The sequence below is a fragment of the Diabrotica virgifera genome, chromosome 7, assembly GCF_917563875.1.
Source record: "Diabrotica virgifera virgifera chromosome 7, PGI_DIABVI_V3a".
NCBI lineage: Eukaryota > Metazoa > Arthropoda > Insecta > Coleoptera > Chrysomelidae > Diabrotica > Diabrotica virgifera.
The window spans coordinates 84,952,864-84,980,294 of NC_065449.1; the positions used below are offsets into that span (position 1 = coordinate 84,952,864).

Below are 27,431 nucleotides of genomic sequence, written 5' to 3' on the forward strand. Positions count from 1 at the left end.
TTAATTAATCTTTGTAGGTCATCTTCATTTTCGGCTGTTATTATGGCGTCGTCGGCGTAGCATATTATCTTTATTTCCTTTTTTCCCATTCTATATCCTCTTATTTTTTTTTAACTTTCTTTACGATTTCATCCATTATCAGATTAAATCTTAACGGGCTCAGCGAATCTCCTTGTCTAATGCCAGTTTCATACTTGATAGGTTGAGATTTACGAAAGTAATATTGAATAATCAATTGAATAAAAAAGCATTGGAAAATTATTCATAAACCAGCAAATGCAAAAATTTATCTTGAATAGATATTACGTTAATGTCAATGTTGAAAGCAACTTATTGGATAAAATGGAGATTTTTATCCAATCGCAAGTTTTTTGCTGCGTTAATTAATGTTTCATAATTACATATATTCATCATTATGGTGTGGCTTAGTCAAACTCATCAAATCACTCATTCAAATAGTCAAATCGATTATGATAGCGGTAGCGAATATGGTATCCAACGATGGATAACCAGCATGGAACTAGAAGAAAAAAAAAACAATGTTTCTACAACAAAAAACTATCTGAAATATATCATTCAAGATGTTCTGGTACAAAACGCCGATGTGTATCTAAAGCCCAAGAAAAGATTCAAATTTTTATCGGACTAACAGACATTTGTTATAACTAATGATAAGTAACGGCATGAATAATCAGAAATACTATCCAAACCGACCATCTATTAGAAATACGAGCCCCATTATCAGTTGGGCCACCTATGGGATTTGCACTTTATGACGATTACCATAAACAAATTATAATCTTCATGTTTTTATAAATTCCCATATTAATTAATATAGCATTTTTATTAACATTTATTATAAACATTACCCTTCCGTTTTTTATCTATTTTCAACAATAAGAGAAAAAGTTTCGCTACATCATCGATTTTCATCCACTTACATCAACGTAGGTTGATTTTTGCATAATTATCTTAAGATTAGACGTCATTATGATCAGCATTGGCTCTACAACCCCTAGTGGGCCTTCGCCTGTTCTACGATAAGTTTTCATTCCTTGCTATCCATTTCCTTGGGTTTTCAATTCCGTACCTTAACACTCATAAATCGTCTTTTACCTGATCCTTAAATCGTACTCTGGGCTTCCTCTCCTCACTTCAGCAGAAGTTTAGACGGCCTAGCCACCGCAGCCTGTTTATTTTGATGAACCTACCAATACTGGATTCACTATAAAGGCAGTAAAGATAAAAATTGTAGGGCCTACGCCATAATCCGTTTTCCTGCGCGCCTTTATAAATATGTCTTGAGGATGTTACGTTCAAAACCGCCTAAACGTTCTTCATCGCTTTTTGTCATCGTCCATGTTTCTGACGCGTGGTCTCAGCTTGAGTTCTGTATATCAATATTTTCGTTCTTTTTGTGACTATGCTTGACGTTAAAATTTTCTTTTATCCAAGGAACAGTGAAAAACCATACATTAAAACCAGAGGTAGCTATGAAAAAATGACATCAAAACAATAATTGTCAACGAATGTCAAATGCATTTTGTGATATTGTAAAGCTTATTGTTATGTGTGAGTTTTAAAATGAGCTGAGGTAAAGATACCGATGAGAAAATCTGTTCAATCATTATTAGATATACGCTAGAGTGTAAGAAATATAGTAAGAAGACAGAAAACTAAGGTTCGGTCGTCACAAAACCTATAAATCAAGCATTATAGTGGAAAATCGCTGTGCAACTTATCTAGAGTTAAGTGTTTTGTGGAGTGACATTCGAAACACGTTTCTACTTTCTAGATCAGCATATCACCAAGAGGCCCTTATATTAGGGTTTGGTACAAAGTAAGTTATATAGTGAAGAAATCAATACGAATTGTTTTTGAAAATTTTCACTTTTTGTTTTCAATAAATAAAATTTATTAATGTTTTGTGTTTTGAGAACGATTGATGAGATGAAAACCGAAACGACAAAAGTAAACTTATTTTATTGTCAAATTGTGGCTTATTCTCAATAAAAATAGTACGTTGAATTACGATGCCACAAGAAAAATCTACAGAAAAATATTAAATAGCATCGTTGCATCAAGCTCGTCGTCGAAGCTTGGTTTGAGAGGCGGAGCCACTGGTCCTATACTTCTGTTCGTGACCAGACATCTCGTAATGCGACAGTCCGCAACCGGACAATTGGTAACGGACAACTCGTAACAGCGACACTTCGTAACTATACAAATTCGTAACGGACAATTCTGTTTATTTGAATTATTCTGTTTATTTTTATTAACGTCGAAACTAACTATTATTACGGTTACAATTGAAATTATGTTTATCAATTTAACGAAATAGTAGGTACCTGGATAAACATGTTTAACACATTTTATATTTCGTGTTACAGAATATATTAAAAGTCTTTAAACACATACAAACTTTAAATATTTAAATACATACAAACTTATAACAATATTTTTAAAATTTTATCTCTCTTATTGTTCCTTAAATTTGCATATACCTACTTAGACAAAGGAATAATGAAGTAATTTGTGAAATCTTTAAGCCGACAACCGTCTTTAGTCATTCCTAACTTTCTAAGTAAACATTTTGCTAAGTAAAGTATTTTTCCACCTACCTCTACCGAAAGTATACTTTTCCGGACCTGATTGTAGGAAGCAAAGTTGTACTTTTCCTCCCTAGGGGAGGAAATATAACTCATTAATGAAATATAACTTATTGACGCCCTGTACAATATCTATTTTCTATTACGTAAGTATCTATACATTTTAACGTCCTGTATTTTCCAGAATGGTAAAAAACAGGAAATTGTTATTTTGATTTAACAATGTTTACATTAATAATTTGACTTATATTTGACAGTTGACAGTTATGTTGTACCTACTTGTTCGTTTTAGTTCTAATAAATTTTGTTGGTTAGTTACATAAATAAATTAAGTAAAAATGAAAAAATGTCTTGTTATTTGAGGAAGGTGGAAAAACCATATGTATAACATGGGAGTAAAGTGCCTTTTCCTCCCTTAAATGATTACTGCCCTCCGCTACGCATCGGGCAGTAAACTTCATTCTCGGGAGAAAAAGTAGCACTTTCCTCCCTTGTTATACAAATAGCTATTTTCTACAACCGTGTTAAAAATGCAATTTTTAACACTCCATAAGAACGTTAAAAATGTTACTTTAAAGCACTAGTGCCTTAAAATGTTTAAGGCACTGCAGTTAAAAGTGAATTGTCAAATTGTGAAATGTCAAAACATTTATATTTCATTTATTAACATTAATATTAATAGTACAACATGCGCAATTTGAAAAAGGTGGTTTAAAACGTTTTTTAAAATTTAATTTAAACTGTATTATTGCATTTTTAACACGTTTGTAGAAAAAAACTATTAAAATTTGTTAGAATATACAACAATAAAGGTAGATGTTATTCTATAGTTGTTATGATTTACGTATTGACATTATAGGCAGTTTTGATGTAATGTCAAGAAAAATATAAAAATGGAATGTCAGTCAAGTTCAAGTAAAAGTTTTTGTAGGTATTGTCCTGTAATTGAGAATGAATAAATTATAATTGTTGATATATTAAGACGTTTGTAGAAAAAATATTGTATGATATACGTGTTCAAAAGTACATTTTTAAGGCACTCATGTGAATTGCAGAATTTGCTTCTCTCATTCTGCAAACTTTCACGTGCGTGCCTTAAAATTGTACTTTTAACACTTATATCACAAATAACTATTATTTAAATAATTTTTATTTGCGTGCTTATAGCCCAGTAAATGAACGCGAAATTCGGCGATACCGTATAATTTTCACGGGCAACTCCGATTTGCATGAAAATTTGGATTTAGGTTCTACTTAGAACCTCCCCTTCAAAGTTGAAATTGTGCCGTTGGTTGCTTTTACTTGGGGGGTGACAGTCACCCCTTCTGAGGGGTGAAAAAACATACGTTCAAGATAAGACCGGAAATGGATAAATTGACTAATTTTAAGCAACTTTTGTTCTATAGAGTTTTTTACGTAAGTCAATACTTTTCGAGTTATTTGCCATTGAAAATGTTGATTTTTCGACAAAAAAACTACGTTTTCAAACGGTTTTTCGCAAATAACTCAAGAAGTAAATATTTTATCGAAAAAAATGTCTTCAGTAAAAGTTTAGCTTATAAAAAATCCAAAAAAATGGTGTATCAGTTAAGTCTATCAATCAAATAAAAACAAAGTTGTAGCTCATGAAAAATACGTTCCTATTCGTCTAATTCCAAATCGAATATTTCAAGGGGAAATCACCGAAAAATTAAGCACTTCGGGAAAAACCCATTTAAACTTTCTTAAAGTGTTTATAAAAAGCTTTGTTTTAATTGTTAATAAAAGTTTTAGCATTAAAAATAAGCGAGTTACGCTCAAAATAAAGTTGGCCCTCTTTCTTTTTGTAAAAAATCATGAAAATCTCGCCGTGTTTAGCTCCCCAAATGAAATTAATCGCTACCGCTTTACAAACAATTTACTTACCTATCTATTTTTTATATGATCTGCCAGTCTCACCGGTTTAAAGTGTTTATTTTTGAAAGGGTTATAATTGAGAAAACTTGAATGGGTCACTAATCACGAGTGTATGCAAATTTTGAACAGCCATATCTTAACCAATTTTTGTTTTATGGAGAAACAGAATAAACTAGCATATTTTTAATAGCAAAACCTACATTTTTTTACTCTTTAAGATTTTTCTTATCACCAATACTTTTTAAGTTATTTTGAAAAAATTAAATTTTTCAAAAATTTTTAGAAATTTTTTTTTAATTTAAAACCAAATGTTTTCAAAAATAAGCACTTCAAACCAATCAAACTTACAGATCATATAAGCAATACACATACAGTTAAAACAGATGGTAAAGCCAAACGATTAATTTCATTTAGGGTGCTAAATAGAGGGAGGTGTTCACCCCCCAGAAAAAAGGGGCCAACTTTTTTTTCAGTGTAACTCGTTTATTTTTGATGCTGTAAACTTTTGTAAAAAACAAATAATAAGCTTTTTTTCGATGCTTTAAAAATGTTAATAAGGTTTTCCCGAAAAACGCTTCTTTCTTCGGTGATTTCGCGTTGAATTATTCGATTTGGAATTAGACGAATAAGAACGTATTTTTCATGAGCTACAACTTTGCTTCTACTCAATTTGTAGACTTTACTGGTACACCATTTTTTTCGTTTTTTTATATGCTACACTTTTGCCAAAAATATTTTTTTCGATAAAATATTTATTTTTTGAGTTATTTGGGAAAAACGGTCTGAAAACGTAGTTTTTTTGTCGAAAATCCCCCCCCCCCGAGAAGGGGTAAATGTCTCCCCTTAAGTAAAAGCAACCAACGGCACAAATTCAACTTTGAAGTGGAGGGTAAGTAGAACCTAAATCAAAATTCTCATGCAATTCGGAGTTGCCCCTGGAAATTACACTCCAAAACGGTCATTTATTGGGCTATTAAATACTTTTATTATATTTTGAAACACAAAATATGAAATGCCTTAAAATGTTTATCCTGATACTGATTCGTTAAATTGATAAACATAATTTCATTTATAACTGTAATAACAGTAGTTTCCACGTTAACAAAAATAAACAGCATAATACAATTTGGACGTTACGAATCGTCCGTTAAGAACTTGTATAGTTACCAACTGTCGCCGTTACGAAGTGCCTCCGTTACGAACTGTCGCTGTTACGAATTGTCCGTTACCAATTGTCCGGTTACGAACTGTCGCGTTACGAGATGTCATGGAACCACTTCTGTTACCTGAAGTGAATTTTAAATGTTAATTCAGTATTACCTGATCATTATTTTGTGAATTATTCACAAAATTACAAATTCTTTTGTGATCATTCACAAAAGAATATAATATACAAAGTGCGAGGATGAACTAACAAAAACACAATTTGGATTTCGTGATACTCTGGGAGCACGGGAGGTCCTTTTTGCTGTACACATGCTATTTCAGAGATGCAGGGATGTAAACTGTGAGATATACGTATGCTTTATAGATTACTAGAAAGCATTTGACAGGGTAGAACATGAGAAATTAATAATTCTTTTAATTATCAGCAACATTTATTACAATCAAACGGCCAAAATCAAAATAGAAGACCAGTTAACTGATAAAATTGTAATAGAACGAGTACGACAGGGCTGTATTTTATCTCCACTACTATTCAATATTTATTCTGAATGAGTATTTAAGGAAGCTTTAGACGGTTGTGCGAAAGGAATATTAATAAACGGTAAATGGTTGAATAACAATAGATATGCAGATGATACCACTAGTTTTTGCCGATAATCTGAATGATTTCCAGATATTAACATATCGTATAACAGAAGTCAGCAACAGATACGGACTAGCTCTTAGCATAATAAAGACCAAAAACATGTAATGAGAAATCAAGAACGTTGCGGCCTTCTCCGACTGATTCTCCAAGGGAAGGTAAATGGTAAAAGAGAACCGGGAAGAAGACGCATTTCCTGGCTTCAAAATTTACGAAAGTGGTATAACATGACTACCACTGAACTGTTCCGTGCTGCGGTAAACGAAGTCAAGATAGCTATGATGATCGCCAACATCCGGAACGGATAGGCACCTTAAGAAGAAGACCTGATCATTCACGAGAGAATGTATGTACTGAAATGATTAAAATGGGCGAAAAATGACGTCTTTTAATTAAAAATAAAATTTTATTTGGTATTTTCCAAATTTTAATGGTATCTTTATATGGGCCATTCCACGAACATACGCCTGTTTTGGATTACTTCGACAACGAATATTTTACTATGCAACATAAGAAGTACAAAAGTAAATGGCGCTAATAATTATTCCAATAAACAACAATGTAATTTGCAATTTACTTTCGTTCTTCTCATTTTGCACAGTAAAATATTCGTTGTCGAAGTAATCCAAAACAGGCGTATGTTCGTGGAATAGGGTATAACTATATTATTGTTTAGATTTTTTGGAAGTACATAATAGATGTGAAAATAAAATTACTTAGTTCTTTAAAAATGAAATAAAATATTAGATCAGTCGAGAGATATTACTTCGAAGAGTATAATTGGATCAGAAACAACCAGTTTTATCGTTCGGTGTAACGCTCTGATGGGCGTTAATGCACAATGTGGAGGGGAGACTACGAGGAAATATGATTATGACCTTTGTCTATTCAATGAAAACGAAATGTTAGTATCTTTGTTAGATATCTCGCCAATTTTGTAATACCAACCACAAAATTTTTCCGAATCTGTATATAGTAAGTTATATTGCTTTCATTGACTTAATGTAAAAGGATTGGCAACACAGCCAAAAATATTGCTAAACAATAACTGCATTGTAAGACGCAGTGTAAAATGGCTTTTAATTGTTGTTTTTTAAACAACTGAATAATTTTCCAACATTTTTTAAATAAAACTATAACTAACCTGTACCTTCTTGGGGGACTGCCGTAAAGGAAGTCCTCTTCGACCAACACTTTCATGCTGCCTCCTGTTTTTGTAATACGCATGTTCTCCATTTCCCTTCTCTCCCTATCTGCACTCCACTGGGCTATTTTTCCAAATCTTTCTGACAAAGTCAAATTTGTAGTAGCTACTATTGGCGAAGGTAATACAGAGGGTGCACTGTCAGCTGAACCGGACGATTCGCCGCCTGGAGAACCTGGTCTGTTACCTGTCCGTTCTTTTTTGATCCTTTTCAGCACCATCTAAAATCCCAAAATCAAAACACTTACAAGTTCGAATATACAGGGTGAGTCATGAGGAACTGTACATACTCCTACCTCGTATAGAGGCTCCTATGGGGAATAAGAAATGACCATTAAAAAGTGCCTGCTCCCATTGTTTTATAATATACAGGGCGAGTTTCGCATTTTGAAAAAAATTTTTATTCGTCATAATTTTTGAACGGTCAGATCGATGTGTCTCTTATTTTGGCCAATCGTTACACTATTACCACCTAATTAACTAATTTATTCAAACTAGAAAAAAATCAGGTCCGGCTTTAAAAAAAATACTCTAATATGAATTTTACAAATTAGACAAATAGGCAATTAAAATAACATATTTATTTTTTTCCGCACACGATTGCTTAATTTTTTATAAAAAAATCAAATTTGATTATGAATTAAAAGTTTGGTAAAGTGAACCATAGATTTAACAAAATTAACTTTTATTACCAAAATTAATTTTTTTTTAACAAATATTTAATTTATGTTACCACCAATCAACTGATTTATTCAAACAAGAAAAAAATCAGGCCCGGATTTAAAAAATAAGTTCGTTTTGGTCTTAGAAAAAATTTCACCCTGTATACGCTTTTTGAAAACTCTAATTATGATTTTTACAAATTAGACAAATAGGCAATTAAAATGGCATATTTATTTTTTTCCCTACACGATTACTTAATTTTTTATAAAAAAAAAATCAAATTTGACTATGAATAATTAAAAGTTTGGTAAAGTGAACCATAGATTAAAATAAAAATAACTTTTATTACAAAAATGAATTTTTTTTGAACAAATATTTAATTTATGTTATCACCCAATCAACTGATTTATTCAAACTAGAAAAAAATCAGGCCCGGATTTAAAAAATTAGTTTGTTTGGGTCTTAGGAAAAATTTCACCTTGTATACGTTTTTTGAAAACTCTAATATGAATTTTACAAATAAGACAAATAGGCAATTAAAATGGCATATTTATTTTTTCTTCACACGATTACTTATTTTTTTATTAAAAAATCAAATTTGACTATGCATAAAAAGTTTGGCAAAGTTTTTGCATAGATTTAAAAAAATTAACTTTTTTTCCAAAAATTAATTTACAAAAACAACGTTTCTCTTAAAATTAAAAGTTTTACCATTTTTTTTTCTATAACACGTCTACATCTAAAACTTCCCATAACACTTCTTTTGTACTCTATAGTTTAACATAGACGTGATCAAATTGATAAATTTTAAATTTTTCCACCTAATTTTTGCGATTTACAAGTTTGCAACTTTTACAAGAAGAAGACTGAAAGTCTACAACAATTTTCATAGTCTTCACAATGGTAAGAGGTATGTGCTGTAAAAATTTCAGAAAAAAAATATTAAAATGGAACAGAGTTGTAGCGAGTTAAACCGTGAGTTCATTTTTTTTTTCATTTTTAGGTTAAAATTCCGATTTTGACAAATTTGATTTTTTAATAAAAAATTAAGTAATCGTGTGGGGGAAAAAATAAATATGCCAGTTTAATTGCCTATTTGTCTTATTTGTAAAATTCATATTAGAGTTTTCAAAAAGCGTATACAGGGTGAAATTTTTTCTAAGACCAAAACGAACTAATTTTTTAAATCCGGACCTGATTTTTCTCTAGTTTGAATAAATCAGTTGATTGGATGGTAACATAAATTACTTATTTGTGCAAAAAAAATAAATTTTTGTAATAAAAGTTATTTTTTTTTAAATACATACACTTTACCAAACTTTTAATTCATAGTGAAATTTGATTTTTTTATAAAAAATTAAGTAATCGTGTGCGGAAAAAAATAAATATGCCATTTTAATTGCCTATTTGTCTAATTTGTAAAATTCATATTAGAGTTTTCAAAAAGCGTATACAGGGTGAAATTTTTTCTAAGACCCAAACGAACTAATTTTTTTAAAGCCGGACCTGATTTTTTTCTAGTTTGAATAAATTAGTTGATTAGGTGGTAGTAGTGTAACGATTGGCCAAAATAAGAGACACATCGATCTGACCGTTCAAAAATTATGACGAATACAAATTTTTGTCAAAATGCGAAACTTGCCCTGTATATTATTAAACAATGGGAGCAGACACTTTTTAATGGTCATTTCTTATTCCCCATAGGAGCCTCTATACGAGGTAGGAGTATGTACAGTTCCTCATGACTCACCCTGTATGTATGTCTATTGAAAGAACTATATTTGGACGTTTCAATATAGATACTTCACTATTACAGAACTTGACTTTCAATATACTTGACTATAAGGCACATCAAAGAAACATGAAACGTAAATTAAGTTTCATGGAAATAAACCACTGCTAAACAAATATATGTCCGGCCATTTATGAAACTCTCCGAAAATAAAAATGTGTCATAAGCATGAATCACACTCGTTTCATTGGTAGGCGGACTTTGAGATTTGTTTAGCAGTGTTTTCTTTTCATGAAACATGTTTTTCGTTTCATGTTTCATGTTTTTCGTTTCATGTTTCTTTGGTGTGCGGCTTGGCTTACAGAACGTTTAGGAATATTATTCGCGGTGTGCAAGTACTTGGAAGGGATACGTGAAACGATCGTGAGCGAATAGCGGAAAAATATTGCAACTTTCTTAAATAATTCATATTGTCAATTGAAATTGTCAAATTGACGTACATTTCATACCTATTGTCATTGAAGAAGAAAAATTATATGTTGCTCCACAATATTGATATGATATGCAATTATTATATAAAGGTAAATTTAATTAATTGTATTTTGCTTGCAGTACTGCATTTTAATAACTAATTTTATTTACTACATACAACTGTTTACGTTTTAATAACATAACCTGAATCTTATTTTTCTTATTATTTTTTTGGGCTATGGCCTTGACAATTATCCAGTAACCAGGACTAATATAATTGGCCAATATAATTAAAAGTGCGAATAAAGTTGCAGAGCGTAGAAATAGGTGTCGCTTTGCCGAACTTGCACGGTCCCAATAGGTTTCAATATACATATGGTATTATATTAATCATGCCTATTCTGTAACTAATTTCGATGATAGAAGTCAGGAAAATCGAATAGAAGTGGCCAAGTCGAATAGAAATAGTCAAAATCGGTATTCCATAACTCCCTCGGAATCTCTACAATCGGAATAGTGAATAGAAATGACTTCGACACCATTTACCCTGCCGAAATTAGATTTCGATAATCGGAATTGTGTTTGACGCAAGCGCATTGTATTTTGTTTTGACGTTTATATTTTATATCTACCAAAAATAATTTATTACTACTTATTTATCATTATTTATAGTATTTTTACCTTTTGTATCTGCTTAATTTTTAGTCTGTGGTGGTATTTACTTAGGGAATTGTATATTTAATTTAGACATGTACGAGTATGCATCAAACCTAACCTTAAAAGTGATTTGGCATCCGAAATTCAGATTCTGAATGTTTGCCAGCCACAGTGTTGCCAAACATTTTTTGTTAATTTCTTGTACAATTTCAATCAATGGCATAATGTACAAGAATAAATTGTACAAGAACGTTTAAAATATAAAGATAGACTTATAGCATTGATTGATAAATATATTATACCAGTTTACTTGTATTTGTATTAATTAACGCTAAAAGAAAAGAAAATAATTATAGAAAAGACGCCGTTTTTGGAAAAAGTTGTTTATCAGTTATTTTAGCTAGAATCAAATCTTAAGATTGTATATATTAGTAATATCTTACAATACATCTTAGCTTCATTTATCTTTTTTATTTATTAGTTTATCTTCTTTTTTATAACAATTTTAATTAACTTTGATTTAAAACCATTTATCATCTTTTGAGGCTTTTGTGTCCAATATTTACACGTAACATTTTATTGTTTACTTTTCAAAACTTTTCTTTTTTGTTATTTCAAAACTATTTTTAAAAAAGCAACTGTATGTAATATGATAATATGAAAAATTGAAGATATGGCAACGGTGTCGTATTTCAAATTTAGGACCATTAACAAACGGGTCACAGAACACTAATTTCGCTTGACAATGCGGGATTGCCACCCCCGCTTGACCGCGTGAAATAGAAATTGCCGATTTCGATTTAACTTGCTTACGATGTGAGTTACAGAATACCAATCCAAACACGAAAATGACGCGATAGATATCAAACATTCCGATTTCGGGTAATTACGATTCGACTTGGTCATTTCTATTCGATTTGTTAAAAGTTACAGAATAGGGCTGATTGTCAGAAATGAATATAGATGGAACAAATATATAACATATCCAAGAATATAACTTAAGGTAAGCTATCAGTGCAGATAGAAGTAAGCAAAAAAAAATTAGGAAATAAGCAGAATATGGGCGGCACTTGTCCAGCAATAAGCCAATTTTGTGGCTTATTCCCAACTAAAATAGTAAATTGATATGACAAAGTATTCATTTGTCAAATTAAAATAATAAATTCTTATAGGTTTGGATCCCGCGTACCAAAAAAAGTTGATTAATAGCAAGCTGAAAATGTGTTAATAGCTTAACGGTGTTTAGTTGGACAAACTTTGATGTACGGGAACATTGGAACAGGGGAAATTTTAATTGTGGAACAGTTTAAAAATTTGGAACGTCAGATTACGAAAACGCCCCATGTATTTTGTCGGACAGAATGTTCAATTGATTTGTTACCGTTTCATTAAACTCTCATGCAAAAATTAGACTGCTATTTATCACCAATATAATTCCTGTCATTTGACATGTGATAAACACCAGTCTGATTTTTGCATGAAAGTTTAATGAAATGGTAACAAATAAACAAATAAATTGGAAGTTCTGTCCGACAAAATACATGGAACGTTTTCGTAGTCTGACGTTCCAAATTTTTAACCTGTTCCACAATTAAAACTTCCCCTGTTCCAGTGTTATCATACATCAAAAGTTTGTCCGACTAGACACCATTAAGCTATTAACAAATTTTCAGCTTGTTATTAATCAACTTTTTTTTGGTACGGGGGATCCAGGTCTATTATTTATGCGTTTTATTTCTGAGATTAAGTACGGCAAAAAAATCTTTACTATGTTAAAAAAACGCATAAATCAGAAGAATTATTATTTTAATTTTACAAATTAATACTGTGTCATATCAAATTGTTTTGTCATATCAAATAACTTTCCGAGATGATAGGTACTTTCTATGATATTCTTTACTGTGTGCTTAATATGTATGTTCCATTGAAAAAAGTTTGTACAAAGAAATTTCCTGGTTGGTATTCTAGTGAACTTACACAATTAATACGTGACAAAAAGACTGCCCATTTAATTTACAAGAGTAACAGGTCTCCTGAGAATTATGCAGGTTTTAGTCAACTTAGAGCTCAGTGCAAAATTTTATCAAAAAATTGTTATGATAATTATATACATTCAACTGAGATTTCGATCCAAGCTAATCCAAAATTTTTTTGGAAATTTGTAAACAGTAAGAAAGAAAATAATAGTATGCCTGTCTCAATGTCACTCAACAATACACTAGCCTCTAATGGCAACGATATTGCAAATTTATTTGCTAGCCATTTCTCTTCAGTTTTTAGTAATAAAACTCTTAAGCATAATGACAATTTAATACAGTCTAAGATCTGTGTATCTTCCTATATTATACCAATTTCAAAAATATACGAAAAACTTTCAACTCTTAATGTCAATAAGGGACCTGGGCCAGATGGTATTTCTCCCATTTTTCTTAAACGATTCTCTTTTATTCTGTCTCGGCCGCTTTATCATATTTTTAATAAATCCCTTCAGTTGGGGGAATTTCCTGACTTTTGGAAACTATCTTATGTCACTCCAATTTACAAAGCAGGTAATAAAGCTGACATAACGAATTATCGTCCTATTTCTATTCTCGGCACAATTCCCAAGGTATTTGAGAGTATTGTTACTGCTTACCTTAATTATGACTGCTCTTGGATACTAAATTCTCAACAGTTCGGATTTTCTTGTGGTAAATCAGCAGAACTTAGTTTGTTGCTTTATGTTGATACCTTGTCTGAAGCTTTGGAGAGGGGGTTGCAGATTGATTCAGTGTATACTGACTTCTACAAGGCTTTTGATAGGGTGAACCATGATCTTTTGTTACATAAGCTCAAATTATATGGCATAGAAGGTTCTGCGTTGAAGTGGTTGGGCAGTTACCTAACAAATAGAGCACAGCAGGTTAGGGTTAATCATCATTACTCCAACACTTTTCTAGTAACCTCTGGTGTACCTCAGGGCTCTCATTTGGGTCCACTTTTGTTTAACCTGTATATTAACGACATCGTCACCTGCTTCTCTAACACTTCTGCTCTCTTATTCGCTGATGATCTTAAATGTTATCAAATCATTAATAATCAAGATGATGCAATATCATTGCAATCAGATTTAGATAATTTAGCCAACTGGTGTCTTGATAATGGGATGGATTTGAATGTCATTATCCGGTTTTGTCGGAATCATCATTTATCAGTATTTAATTATACCATAAATGATCAATTATTGGATACGGTAGACTCAATTAAAGATTTAGGTGTTGTTCTTGATTCCTCTCTGAGCTTTAACCATCACATCAACAATATTACTCAAAGATCCATGAAAATGCTTGGCTTTGTTAAAAGGACAACTCGTGATTTCACGAACGTGTTCGCTATTAAAATGCTCTATTGTTCTTTAGTCAGGACGCACCTTAACTACTGTTCTCCAGTTTGGTCCCCACATTATTTACACCTCAAGAACAAACTTGATAGTGTTCAACATAATTTTCTTAGATATATTGGGTTCAAAAAACACATCAATTATAATTATACAGATATGGAACGATTTTTGAATATCTCTTCTCTGGATGTCCGTAGGAAGCGTAAAGATCTTACAGTATTGTTTAATATTATCAATGGCATATATTACTGCCCTGAACTCCTTGCTAAAATATTGTTGTTTGTTCCACCACGATCAACAAGACAAATTCAAACCTTTCATGTTTCTTTTCATAGATATAATTACTCATATTTTACTTTTGTTCCTAGAACACTAAGACTTGCTAACTCCCTAGGTGACCTTTTACTTTTTGGTAACTCTGTTGATGTTTTTAAGAACCATTTAACCAAATTAAATATTTAGCAATGTCATAACCTTGTTATTTGTTAGTAATTAACGTTTTATAATTATTTTACTTGGTCATGTCTTTTTAAATGTTTTGTACTCTCTCATTTTATTCTTATGTATTCAACACTGTAATTATCAATATCTTATTAATGTATTACCGAATTGGGCTTGCCCGTATAAATAAATAAATAAATTACTATTTTAGGAATAAGCCATAAACTTGGCTTATTCTGCACACTATAATAGATATGCACAGGTAGACTGCATCGTCTCGAGGTAGACCGCATTTTATAATGGCACCGATAAACTAGTGTCAAATAGAGAATTTTTTTTTGGAGGCCAATAAACCAAGAACAGAATTTTTTTAAGTGTTTGTGAAGAATTGAAGAAACAATTATACTTCATCTGAGTTTGTGACTTTGGACGAAATGTTGCCCGCTTTCCGAGCAAGATTTTGATTTAGGTAATACAGTCGAACCCGCTTATTAGAATACCTCTTAAGGAATACCTCTTAAAGGAATATCCCGGTTTAAGGAATATAAATTTGAGGTCCCGAAACATTTATAGTAGCAACCAATGATCGGTTATTAGAATATCCCGGTTATAGGAATACTTTTGCTTGGCACAAAGGCTATTCCAATAAGCGGGTTTGACTGTATATACCTAAAGGTACGTATCCATACGTTGGTGCTCCTTGTAGCTACTCAAATGGATACGGCATGCGCTCCCCTACATATAAACCGCAAACCGGTTGAATCGAAGAGGGAGAGCGCCGAGTTGGTGCTCCCACAAACATAAATATCCACTATGTAGAGCTACTACACTGAGCACCAACATATGGATACGTACCTTCATAAGCCTTCAAAGTATGGAATAAAGATTTTTACATTGGCTGATTCCAAAACATTTTTTGCAATAAATATGGAGGTACATACATATTTATACAGGGTGAGGCAGATAACTGGCCTATTAGAAATATCTCGAGAACTAAAGGCAACAGAATCATGAAAATTGGAATACAGGGGTTTTGAAGGATGATCTATTAAATGAAAATATTTTCATCTCTTTGCAACTTCCGGTTATACCGGAAGTTGCTTATAACTTCGTTTTTATAAATGGGACACCCTGTATATTTTTACATTTTTGGATTCTCCTCAATATCTTCTTTCTTAAAATATGAGGATTTGTAATGTTATACAGGGTATTTTAAAAGATAATTACGTTTTTTTATTAATTTCGTAGCAATATTCACACCCTGTAGAATTGTAGTAGTTTGACAACTAAAACTCTACTTACGTTCAAATGATTTTTAATATAGTCTACTATTGTTAAGAATCATTAGTATAGCTAAATTTTTAATTTTAGTATACAGGGTTGGTCGAAACTCGGAATGAGTATTTTCTGAGTTTTCTTAAATGGAACACCCTGTATTTTAGTATTGTAATGAAATGATATTTTATGGTACTTTTTTATTTCTTAAGCATTCCCTATACCTAACTGCTTTAATTTGTGCTTAATTGTTAGTCGCACCAACAATCTTAACTACGTAGGTATTTTGATAGCTAAACCATTATTGGTAATTTTAAGGATCAGTCTGGATTAATATGTATTTATTTCTGAAAAATTATTTGTAATTGAATATTTTCACGGCCAACCTAATAAAATTTTACGTATTTTTTGTTGCAATTAATGTTTAGCTTGAATCACCAATAACTCACAAATTAAAGCAGCTAGGTATAGGGAATACTTATAAAATAAAAAAGTACTATGAAATATCATTTCATTACAATACTAAAATACAGGGTGTTCTATTTAAGAAAACTCAGAAAATATTCATTTTGAGTTTCGACCAACCCTGTATACTAAAATTTCAAAATTAGCTATACTAATGATTCTTAACAATAATAGACTATATTAAAAATCACTTGAACGTAAGCAGAGTTTTTAATGTCAAACTATTACAATTCTACAGGGTGTGAATGTTGCTACAAAATTAATAAAAAACGTAAATATCTTTTAAAATGTATAATATTTCAAAATCTCATATTTTAAGAAAGAAGATATTGAGGAGAATCCAAAAATGTAAAAATATACAGGGTGTCCAATTTAAAAAAACTAAGTTACAAGCAGGTATAACCGGAAGTTGCAAAGAGATGAAACTATTTTCATTTAATAGATCATCCCTCAAAACCCCTTTATTCCAATTTTCATGATTCTGTTGCCTTTAGTTCTCGAGATATTTCTAATAGGCCAGTTATCTGCCTCACCCTATATACTGGGAAGCAACCCAATGAGACTTTTTCCCTCAGCAATTCACCATATGATGTGGTGAAAAGGTTAATTGATCCAATCAAAAACACAAATCGTAATGTGACCAGAGATAACTGGTTTACTAGTAACAATTTGGTTACAGACCTATTAAAAGATTGTAGCACAACAATGGTTGGAACTATTCGAAAGAACAAAAAAATAATTACCTACGGAATTGATAAGAGCGAAGAGGCGTGACCAAAATTCCTATATTTACTTTCCAAAAACAAGCAACCACTATTGTTTCGTACATCCCAAAGGGCAAGAATATTATGCTTATCAGTACAATGCATCGAGAGAAAATTAAGCCAGAGATAATAACATTATCACATAAATTTACATTTAGAAGTATTCTTGCGTACAATAAGTGAATAACTTCCTGTAATTTTACCCTGTCAAATGCCTTCTAAAAGTCCACGAAACATAAATAGGCCAGTTTTTGTATTTTAATGATTCTCTTGTACTTGCTTTATTATAAATATAGCGCCGGGGCATGGTCTTCCCGACCTAAAACCTTGTTCTTCTGCTAGTGCTATAATTTCATTCAGTTTATTTGTTGACTTTGGTTGTTCATTTCAGTGTTGTGTTTAATCAATTAATTCCTCTGTAATTCTCCGGGTCCTATTTTCTCTCCCTTTTTGAAGAGAGGTATTAGGATGCTTCATCTTCATTCTTGCGGTATTCTGTTTTGTTCTACTATTTTTCGGATTAGTTTTAATAATTGTTTGGCTAGATCTGGTCTTCCGCACTTTAAGAGTTCATTCAATATTCTGTCCCGTCTTGGTGATTTTCTATTTTTTAATTTCCTTAATGCTTTCGTTACCTCTCCCTTCTCAATGTTTATTTCTTTATTCTCGTCACGTCTGGTATTGTCGGTTTATTATCGTCACTTTTAACAAATAGGGTTCAAAAATAGTCTGCCCATGTTTCCTTCTGAATGTGTTTCGTTTTATCAGTTCGTTTATCTCTTTTCTTTGTCTTGTAATCATTCTCCAAATTTCTTTTTGTGTTCCATAGATGTCGTGTTCCACCTGTTTTGCGAAGCGCTGCCAGTTTTCCTTTTTATTTTGGCTGACTAAAGCAGCGATACTCAACCTTTTTCTTTCCTGGGCCACATAGTAGCTATTGCCACAGCTTGCGGGCCGCAATCAAGATGAAGTAGTATACAGGGTGTTTCATTGGGAAACGGAAATACTTGAATGGAATGGTGAATAGAGGTAAATGAGGCGGTTCTAGACATACTAAATTTATTGCTCCACCAACTGTCTAACAGAGTTACAGGGTGTTTTATCGATTTTACCCATTTCTTTCTGGACCCACAACTTTAGAACCACCTTGTATATTTTTTTGATATCTGGTAATACACATATGTCACATTTAGAACCGAAACCACTCAACTACTAATCACAAGAAAAATTCAGGTCCGGATTAAACAAAATTATAAATCCGTTGTGACCTTGAAACAACATCCTGTATATTGAAATTTTCAAAACCCGTTTGCACATTTGAAAAGAGCTTTAATGGAGCTTTCATTTTTTGCGCAGATAATTAAATTACTTTAATTTTGAAATTATGTCGAAATTTTTAAGAACTAGAACTTTATAAACAAAAATTTCGATATAATTTCATAATTAATGTCATTAAATTACCTGCGCAAAAAATTGAAGCGAGCAATTAAACTTAGTTTTTTGTGCTCTTTTCAAACGTGCAGACCAATTTTGAAAATTTTAATATAGGTACAGGGTGTTGTTTCAAGGTCACAATTACTTTAATTTTTTGTTTTGTTAATCCGGGCCTGATATTTTCTTGTGATTACTAAATGGGTCGTTGCAATCTAGTAAATAAGTATTGATTATTTTTAAAATGAGTATGAGTTCATTAACTTTAGTAATTTATTATTAAAAGTTAATAATAGCTTGCTTTTTAATCAGAGTTCTTAAAAATTTCAATACAATTTAAAACTAAAGTCATTAAATTGTCTGCCTCACGCCCAAACATATCGGCACACTATCAAATAATTTGAAAAACACGTGAAAGACAAATAATTTGATCACAGGGCACATTAGTTAGCCTACGGGCCGCATATAAAATGCTAGAGGGCCGCATACGGCCCGCAGGTTGAGTATCACTGGACTAAAGTATTCATTTCGTTTCGGATTCGTTTAGTGATTGTATACCAGTTGTGATTATTGCTGGAAGTCATATACCAAAAAAGATTAACAGGTTGACCGCAAATGAGATGAAGTGATGTGGAAAAGAGAGATGTAAGACATGGATATGAATATGACTAAGACTAATGGATACAATTAAATTCTAAGAAAAGTCTTGTTTTTAACTTACCGGTTTAACCATAGGTTTTTCTCCAATTTTTTTAAAGGTTCCAGGTTTAGCAGGAGGTTTCACACCTCTAACATTGATAATTTCGCCGGTACTTCCCCTTGGCCTTGGAGGCGGAGGTTGTCTCCTAGGATCAGTAGGTCTATCTGAGGTACTGGGCTTCGGAATTTTTCTTTGAACTGGTGGAGGTGTCGTGGGTCTAGGAACACGTTTGGGCACTGGTGATGGTGACGGCGGTCGTTGACGAACTCGTGACTTTGGAGGAGGTGAGACAACTTTGGGAGGTTGTTTGCGTGGTCTCGGTGAAAATGATCTTGATCTGAAAAGTAAACAAGAACATTTAAAACTGCTTTTTTCTAAGTTGTAGTTGAGTAAAGTTTTTTTCGCCATAAGTAAACAAGAACATTTAAAACTGCTTTTTTCTAAGTTGTAGTTGAGTAAAGTTTTTTTCGCCATATTCCATCAAATACTTTGTTGAAACAATCAATGTTAAATACATAATATCTTAGATTTTCAATCATACTACAATTCTCCAAGAAATTAACGCACCATCTAACAGTTGGGACATTTTTGATGTCTCAAATTTCCTAAACCTGTTGTCCGATTTGAGTGATTTTTTTAATGTCTTATTCTTTAATATCGCTGTAATAATGTTGTTGCCAGTCAGGTAAATTTCATTGTATACCAGGTGTAACAATCACAGAGTATTTACACAATTGCGCAAAGGTTTACTTAAACGTCTTTTTTATACTTATACCGGCTGGAAGAAAAGTTTTCTTATGTTAAGTTTGACACACCCTGTAGGACGTTGGGAGACACTAAGCATATCGAACTATATGCTCAGTGTAACTTCTAACACACCACATTATTTGGTGGAGGATCCGATATAGTGTTTGGTGGTATATCTTTGACCAAACGTACGGACCTACAGTGTATTTCAGACATGTGATTCAGTGTACGAAGGAGAGGGCCAATGCAAACTAAATGAGAATATTCTTGAAAACGTTGCCGCTTTTAATAAAAGAAGTATTTATTTATGCTAATTCACAGAATGACAACCCCGCTTGCAACCATACAACCATACTGATTCTAACGTTTGAAACGCAGTGTTGTGGTCATACAAAATGTCATTTGTAATGCCAGCTGTCAGATGTCAACACCGGACAGATGAAACATTTAAAATCCAACATCCAAGTGTCAATCATAGTGCATTTCATTCACAGTCATTTGTTTCGAGCTCCTGTCATATGTTGTATAATCCGTGTATATTAATATTATACACGGATTATACAACATTTCACAGAAGCTCGAAACAAATGACAATCGATGAAAAGCCCTATTGTCAGTCAACTACTCCTCTTCACTTGTAATGGTGGGGTGATACCCATACCATGAACAAAATTTTATATAATAAAATAAAAATGTATACCATTTTTATTCAGTTGCAATGCGAAGGCAAAACAATCTTACTTTTCAATTAGAATACGGAGTGCAGTCCAGTCCCTTGAAACGCGATTTTCGGCTCTTATTGGAGCCTTCATCGGAAGGAACGTAGGCACTGTTCTCCATATTTTAACTGATTCGTATCGAGAGGTTTTCCCACCCATTGCAACTGAAGTGATGATAGTAGGTGGCTAGCGCCATCTGGCATTGAAAGACGAAGTAGTTTTCAATCCTAATAGTAAATTATTAATATTGAAAATATTAAAAATGTTACTAAAAGATTTTTAAATTGAAAACTTATTGGTACACTTTCCTGGTGACACCTCCAAGACTTCTACAATTTGCAAGTCAAATGGATGCTGCAGTGAAGACGAGAGGGAAGGAATTCTACACTATGCAATTCACATCCCCCGTCTGCAGCTGGTAAAGTTCCAACGGAAAAATGCACCTAGTAACTCTACGGAGTAATACTACTATAAAATAAAAATGTATACCATTTTTATTCAGTTGCAATGCGAAGGCAAAACAATCTTACTTTTCAATTAGAATACGGAGTGCAGTCCAGTCCCTTGAACCGCGATTTTCGGCTCTTATTGGAGCCTTCATCGGAAGGAACGTAGGCACTGTTCACCATATTTTAACTGATTCGTATCGAGAGGTTTTCCCACCCATTGCAACTGAAGTGATGATAGTAGGTGGCTAGCGCCATCTGGCATTGAAAGACGAAGTAGTTTTCAATCCTAATAGTAAATTATTAATATTGAAAATATTAAAAATGTTACTAAAAGATTTTTAAATTGAAAGCTTATTGGTACACTTTCCTGGTGACACCTCCAAGACTTCTACAATTTGCAATTCAAATGGATGCTGCAGTGAAGACGAGAGGGAAGGAATTCTACACTATGCAATTCACATCCCCCGTCTGCAGCTGGTAAAGTTCCAACGGAAAAATGCACCTAGTAACTCTACGGAGTAATACGACTATAAAATAAAAATGTATACCATTTTTATTCAGTTGCAATGCGAAGGCAAAACAATCTTACTTTTCAATTAGAATACGGAGTGCAGTCCAGTCCCTTGAACCGCGATTTTCGGCTCTTATTGGAGCCTTCATCGGAAGGAACGTAGGCACTGTTCTCCATATTTTAACTGATTCGTATCGAGAGGTTTTCCCACCCATTGCAACTGAAGTGATGATAGTAGGTGGCTAGCGCCATCTGGCATTGAAAGACGAAGTAGTTTTCAATCCTAATAGTAAATTATTAATATTTAAAATATTAAAAATGTTACTAAAAGATTTTTAAATTGAAAACTTATTGGTACACTTTCCTGGTGACACCTACAAGACTTCTACAATTTGCAAGTCAAATGGATGCTGCAGTGAAGACGAGACGGAAGGAATTCTACACTATGCAATTCACATCCCCCATCTTTTTAATATGTTTAAGATATTTTATATGTTTGTAATATTTAAGTGGTTGTTTTATTGTTTTTTATTACTGTATTTATTAATTTTCCATCATCCAGAGTTGCACAGCAGACAATAGATCTAAATATAATGCACACACAACTCTAAGTAGTGGTACTTCTTTTTTTATAGATTGACGTAAGTTAAAAAAACTTTTGTATTTACACATCTTTTTTCTCATTAGATTAATTTTTATTGTAGCATTAGCTAGGAAGATGACAATTTTGACGAAAGTGCTTATAGTACATTCATTCAAGCAATTCACCTCGCAATTCTAAAGGCATTTATGGATTTGTTTGAAATTTTGACAGTAGCTAAAAGATGATGCAAATAACAAACCTGCCTTAGTGCCAATATATGCTTCCACTCCGGGGGTGAATGCTACCATTTCTCGGGGGTGGAAATTTAAAATTTCAAAATGACACCAGGAATCGATAGAGAATTGAATTTTATGAAGAAAATGTAGAATAAAATTGTTTAGGTACTTAACTTATTAATTTCTGAGTTATTCGCGATTGAAGAATAAAAAAAAACAAGTTTTTCAATAGTTCTTCGCGAATAACTCGAAAATTACGCATTTTTAGGAAAAAAATCATCCTTTTTAAAATGGAAGCTTATAAAAAAAACAAATAAACTAGTCAGTTTTAATTAAATTTTTTAGATAATATTACGCAACTTGAGTAATTGAAAACAAATTTTTTGTTTTTCGTAAATTTATGCAAAAATTTGAGTTCAAATAACGGAAAAATAATTAATTTTTCATAGAAAATCTTAATAAACATTTTTAAAATACTTTTTTAGACCTTCAAAACAAGCTTTGATAAAAGCCTCTAGCATGAAAATTAAGAGGGGTATGGTTTGAAATCAACATATTAAGCACATTTTTGTGAATTTTTTCGAAGCTACGGTACAATTATTTTATTTTTAAATTAAATAAACATATTAAGTACAATTCAAAGAATATTTAGAAATCAATTCAGTCCAAAATATTGAAAAATAAGCCATTTGTGACAAATTTTGAATTGGTGACAAATTTTGACAGGCAGCTCACAAAAAAAATGGATTTTGCGGTGGACATCAGAACTCGTCACTAGATCATACGAAACAAAAAATTCAAAAAGATTTAATTACCTTATGAGTTTCACGAGGTCACAACGTCGAGTTTTTTTATTTTTAATATTTTTGAATTTTTGGTATCACTCAGAAATCAAAAAAATGAAATTTTTGGTAAACATTTTGTGAAAATCAAGAGATTTATTATTGTTGAACAAAAAATGAGCAAAAAAGAAAAATATCTCGACGTTGTTACCTCGTGAAATGTCTAAAGAAAATCTGTGCACAATATCAGGTAGATCGGCCGAGTAGTTTTTCAATTACAATGTCCACCGCATTTGAAAAAGCAGTTTTGAGAAAAATGCGTTTAAAGTTTTGACAACTGCATCTTCATCTTCTTATTTGTCTGCCAAATCGTAAAGTGATGCACATTGGAATATGTTTTTTGAATCGAGGAGTAATCTACAAAAGAGAAGGCGAACAGTTGTTTAACGTTTCTCACTACGCTCAAGCGTGCTGGCGCGAAGTCGCGGCAAAGCGAGTCGATGGTATAGGCTATTGATTATGTTCAAAATAAGAAAGCTAAAAGGAACTACAACGTTAACGGGATTTTATTGTCTTATATGGTCAATGGACCTCTATATTTGAAAAAACCGCGGAGTGCTACCTTTTAAATTGGTGCGTTTTTGAGAAAGGGGTGAATTAGTCCCTAGGCACACGGTGAATTAAGGTGAGTTCCATTCACTTTTGGTACAAACACTTCTGCAGGAAAATTGTTCCAGGATAAATTTACTATCGAAATATCATATTTTAAAGTCAAAAGTATTGTTTTTTACAAAAATACATTCAAAAGAAAAGCAAGAAAAAAACACGAAAGAACGAAATTTTGTTTTTTGCCCCATAATTTTTTTCCACAGCGATATAGGTATAGACAATGCTTCAGCGAAAAATAACTTCCATCCTTCCTCTTTAAAATGGCGTTCGGTAGAAGTCTCTAGGATGTATATTTTCCAAATTAGGATTTTTCAAAGTATGCCGCTCACAGACTTTTTGAGCCATTTTCCCCATTATTTCGCAAACATTGTTCTGTAACTTTTTTCTACGCATTTCTAGGTATATGTAATGGTACATTTAGTAGAAAGAGAAGTCAATTTTGTTCTGAAGCTATTTCCTTGTGGCATTTTTATGAAAAATTATTTATATGGGAAATAAGCCACAATTAAAATGAAAAAAATAATTTTATTAACGTTTCGACGCCCAAATCGGGTGCCGTTGTCAAAATACAAAATATTACTAAAATAAACAAAAGTGTTGTTGCTAAGCAAAAAAAAAAATTCTTCTAATAATTTATTTAATCTCACTCATTTATATTGGCAATTCAGACATATATTATACATTTTAAAGTAGAAGACTTTAAAATGATATTGCCAATATTTATGAGTTGCGTTCCTGGGACGACTTACTGAAAGATAGTTCATTCGATTACATGAAATCAACCCCAACTCAATTTGGGCGTCGAAACGTTAATAAAATTATTTTTTTCATTTTAATTGTGGCTTATTTCCCATATAGAGAAGTCAATTATCTATAAAATGGTCTACTGTGTAAGGCCGTACGACTATTTTTAAACAAGTTATGCTTTTTCAAGGTTTTATACTTTTAATGATTTTTGATATTTTTTATGATTATTTTTTAAATTTCTCATTATGACTTTTTTTCTTGTACATTTAGGTATATACATTCTGGAATAAAAAAAGCTTATTTTCTTTACTTTAAAATGGTGTATTGAATTCACCTCTAGGACTATTTTTAAAAAAGATATCCGTAGGATATCAAAGGGTATCCGTAATTTGAGAAAAATTTTAAAATTTTTAATTTTTTTCAATTAGAAGAATATAATTGCATATTGTAACATAATTTTTAATTCCAAATAACTTTTCTTAATAACACTTTTCGATATTGTGAAATATAAAGGTACTTTACTCTTGAGCGAAATTCATATTTTTTAACATACCTCGTACACTATTGATAAAATTTTATATTTGATGATTACATCTTAGGTTTAAGACTATGCAGAGCATTTTATAAAGAATAATTTTTTTCATAAAGTTAATAATAAAAAGTTTTCCATATGGTTCCAACTTAGTGGGACCTATTGCATGTGTATATGTCAAACTTTGAAAAAGCATATCTTGTTTAAAAATAGACCTAGAGGTGATTGCAATACACCATTTTAAAGTAAAGAAAATAAGCTTTCCTTTTTATTGCACAATGTATATACCTAAATACACAATAAAAAATTTATAATGAGAAATTTAAAAATAATCGTAAAATATATAAAAAATCATTAAAGGTATAAAATTTTGAAATTCCATATCTTACTTAAAAATAGTCATACAGCCTTCTATGATAGACCGTTTTAAAGGTAATTGACTTTTCTTCCTACTTAATGTAACATTGTATATATGGGCCATTCCACGAACATACGCCTGTTTTGGATTATTTCGACCACGAATATTTTACTGTGCAACTTAAGAAGTACGAAAGTAAATGGCGCTAATAATTATTCCAATAAACAACAATGTAATTTGCAATTTACTTTCGTTCTTCTTATTTTGCACAGTAAAATATTCGTTGTCGAAGTAATCCAAAACAGGCGTATGTTCGTGGAATAGGGTATACCTAAAGCTGCGTAAAAAAAATTATAGAACAATGTTTGCGAAGTAACAAGGAAAATGGCCCAAAATTTGTTGTGAGTGGCGAAATTTGAAAAATCATATTTTGCAATGCAATGCCTATACCTATATCCTCGTGGAAAAAAGTTATAGGGCAAGAAACAAAAATGCTACCTTTCGTGTTTTTTTCTTGCTTTTCTTTTGAATATAATTTTGTAAAAAAAATTATTTTTGACTTTAAAATGTGATATTTCGATAGTAAATTTAACCTGGAAAATTTTTCCTATAGACGTGTTTGTACTAAACGTGCATAGAACTCACCCTAATTCGCCCTGTGCCTAGGGACTAATTCACCCCTTTCTTAAAAACGCACCCCTGTAAATGGTAGCACTCCGCGGTTTTTTCATATTTAGAGGTCCATTGACTATATGAAATAATAAAACCCCGTTAACGTTGTAGTTCCTTTCTAAAATACATAATCAATAGCCTAGTAGGGATATTCAACACGCTGTATCTCTGGTAATTTTACTCCGATTATTTTGAAATTTTCAGAGGGTATTCTTGAAAGTATGCACTTTTATTTGAAATAAAAAAAATTTAATATTTCAAACCATACCCCCCCCCCCTAAGCAAGTTATGACGAAAATTAGTCAAATACCTCGAATTTATAAAAGAAAAATTGACGGTAAAATGTATGCCATGTGCGAAAAATTAATACCCAATAATCGTAGCCCATGTAAAATTAACTTTATTTATGTTCCGATAACAGGTTCCAAAAGTTTGAATTATGTAGAACAATTACATTTTGAAAAAACTTATTTTAAGTAAATTTCTTTTTTTTTTCGGTTTTTCAAAAAACACGTAATTTTTTCAAAATGTCGCAAAAACTATTTGATTTATGAAAAAAAGCGTTGTGTCAAAAATTGACCTTTTTTCACTGAAAATTTTGCTTTTTTATAACTTACGTAGCTTATAAATTAAGCGTGATATAAGCGTTTAAAGTGATTGATTTCAATGCAAAGGATGCGTCTTTTTAGCCCTTTAACATTAAAATTCTCTGAACAAAAGGGTCTAGAAAGATTTCAACTCTCATGATCTTATAGATTATGAAATTCCCTACAAAATGATGTGAGAGTGAATCTAAAAAGCTTAAAGGGAAGCCGAGTTATTGTTAAAAAACAAATACATTTTTCTAGAGATAATGTTTGAAAATTACGGAGCGTCTAAATTTTGATGTTTTTGGAATATTTATTCTTTTATACATGCAGTGTCTGCTT

General features: G+C 31.8%; 1 protein-coding gene across 10 annotated transcripts in view; it reads right to left on the minus strand.

Annotated features, from left to right (window-relative positions):
- Positions 1–27,431, minus strand: part of LOC126887699 (serine/arginine repetitive matrix protein 1) — an 88,879-nt gene that overhangs the window by 27,683 nt on the left and 33,765 nt on the right. For 9 of the 10 annotated variants that reach the window (XM_050655363.1, XM_050655367.1, XM_050655360.1 and 6 more), the window contains 2 exons: positions 19,519–19,834; positions 7,460–7,740 (listed from right to left, as the gene is read on the minus strand). In XM_050655363.1, the coding sequence (XP_050511320.1) occupies positions 7,460–7,740; positions 19,519–19,834 (597 nt within the window). The remainder of the gene's footprint in view (positions 1–7,459; positions 7,741–19,518; positions 19,835–27,431) is intronic. The other variant, XM_050655366.1, reaches the window with a different exon arrangement.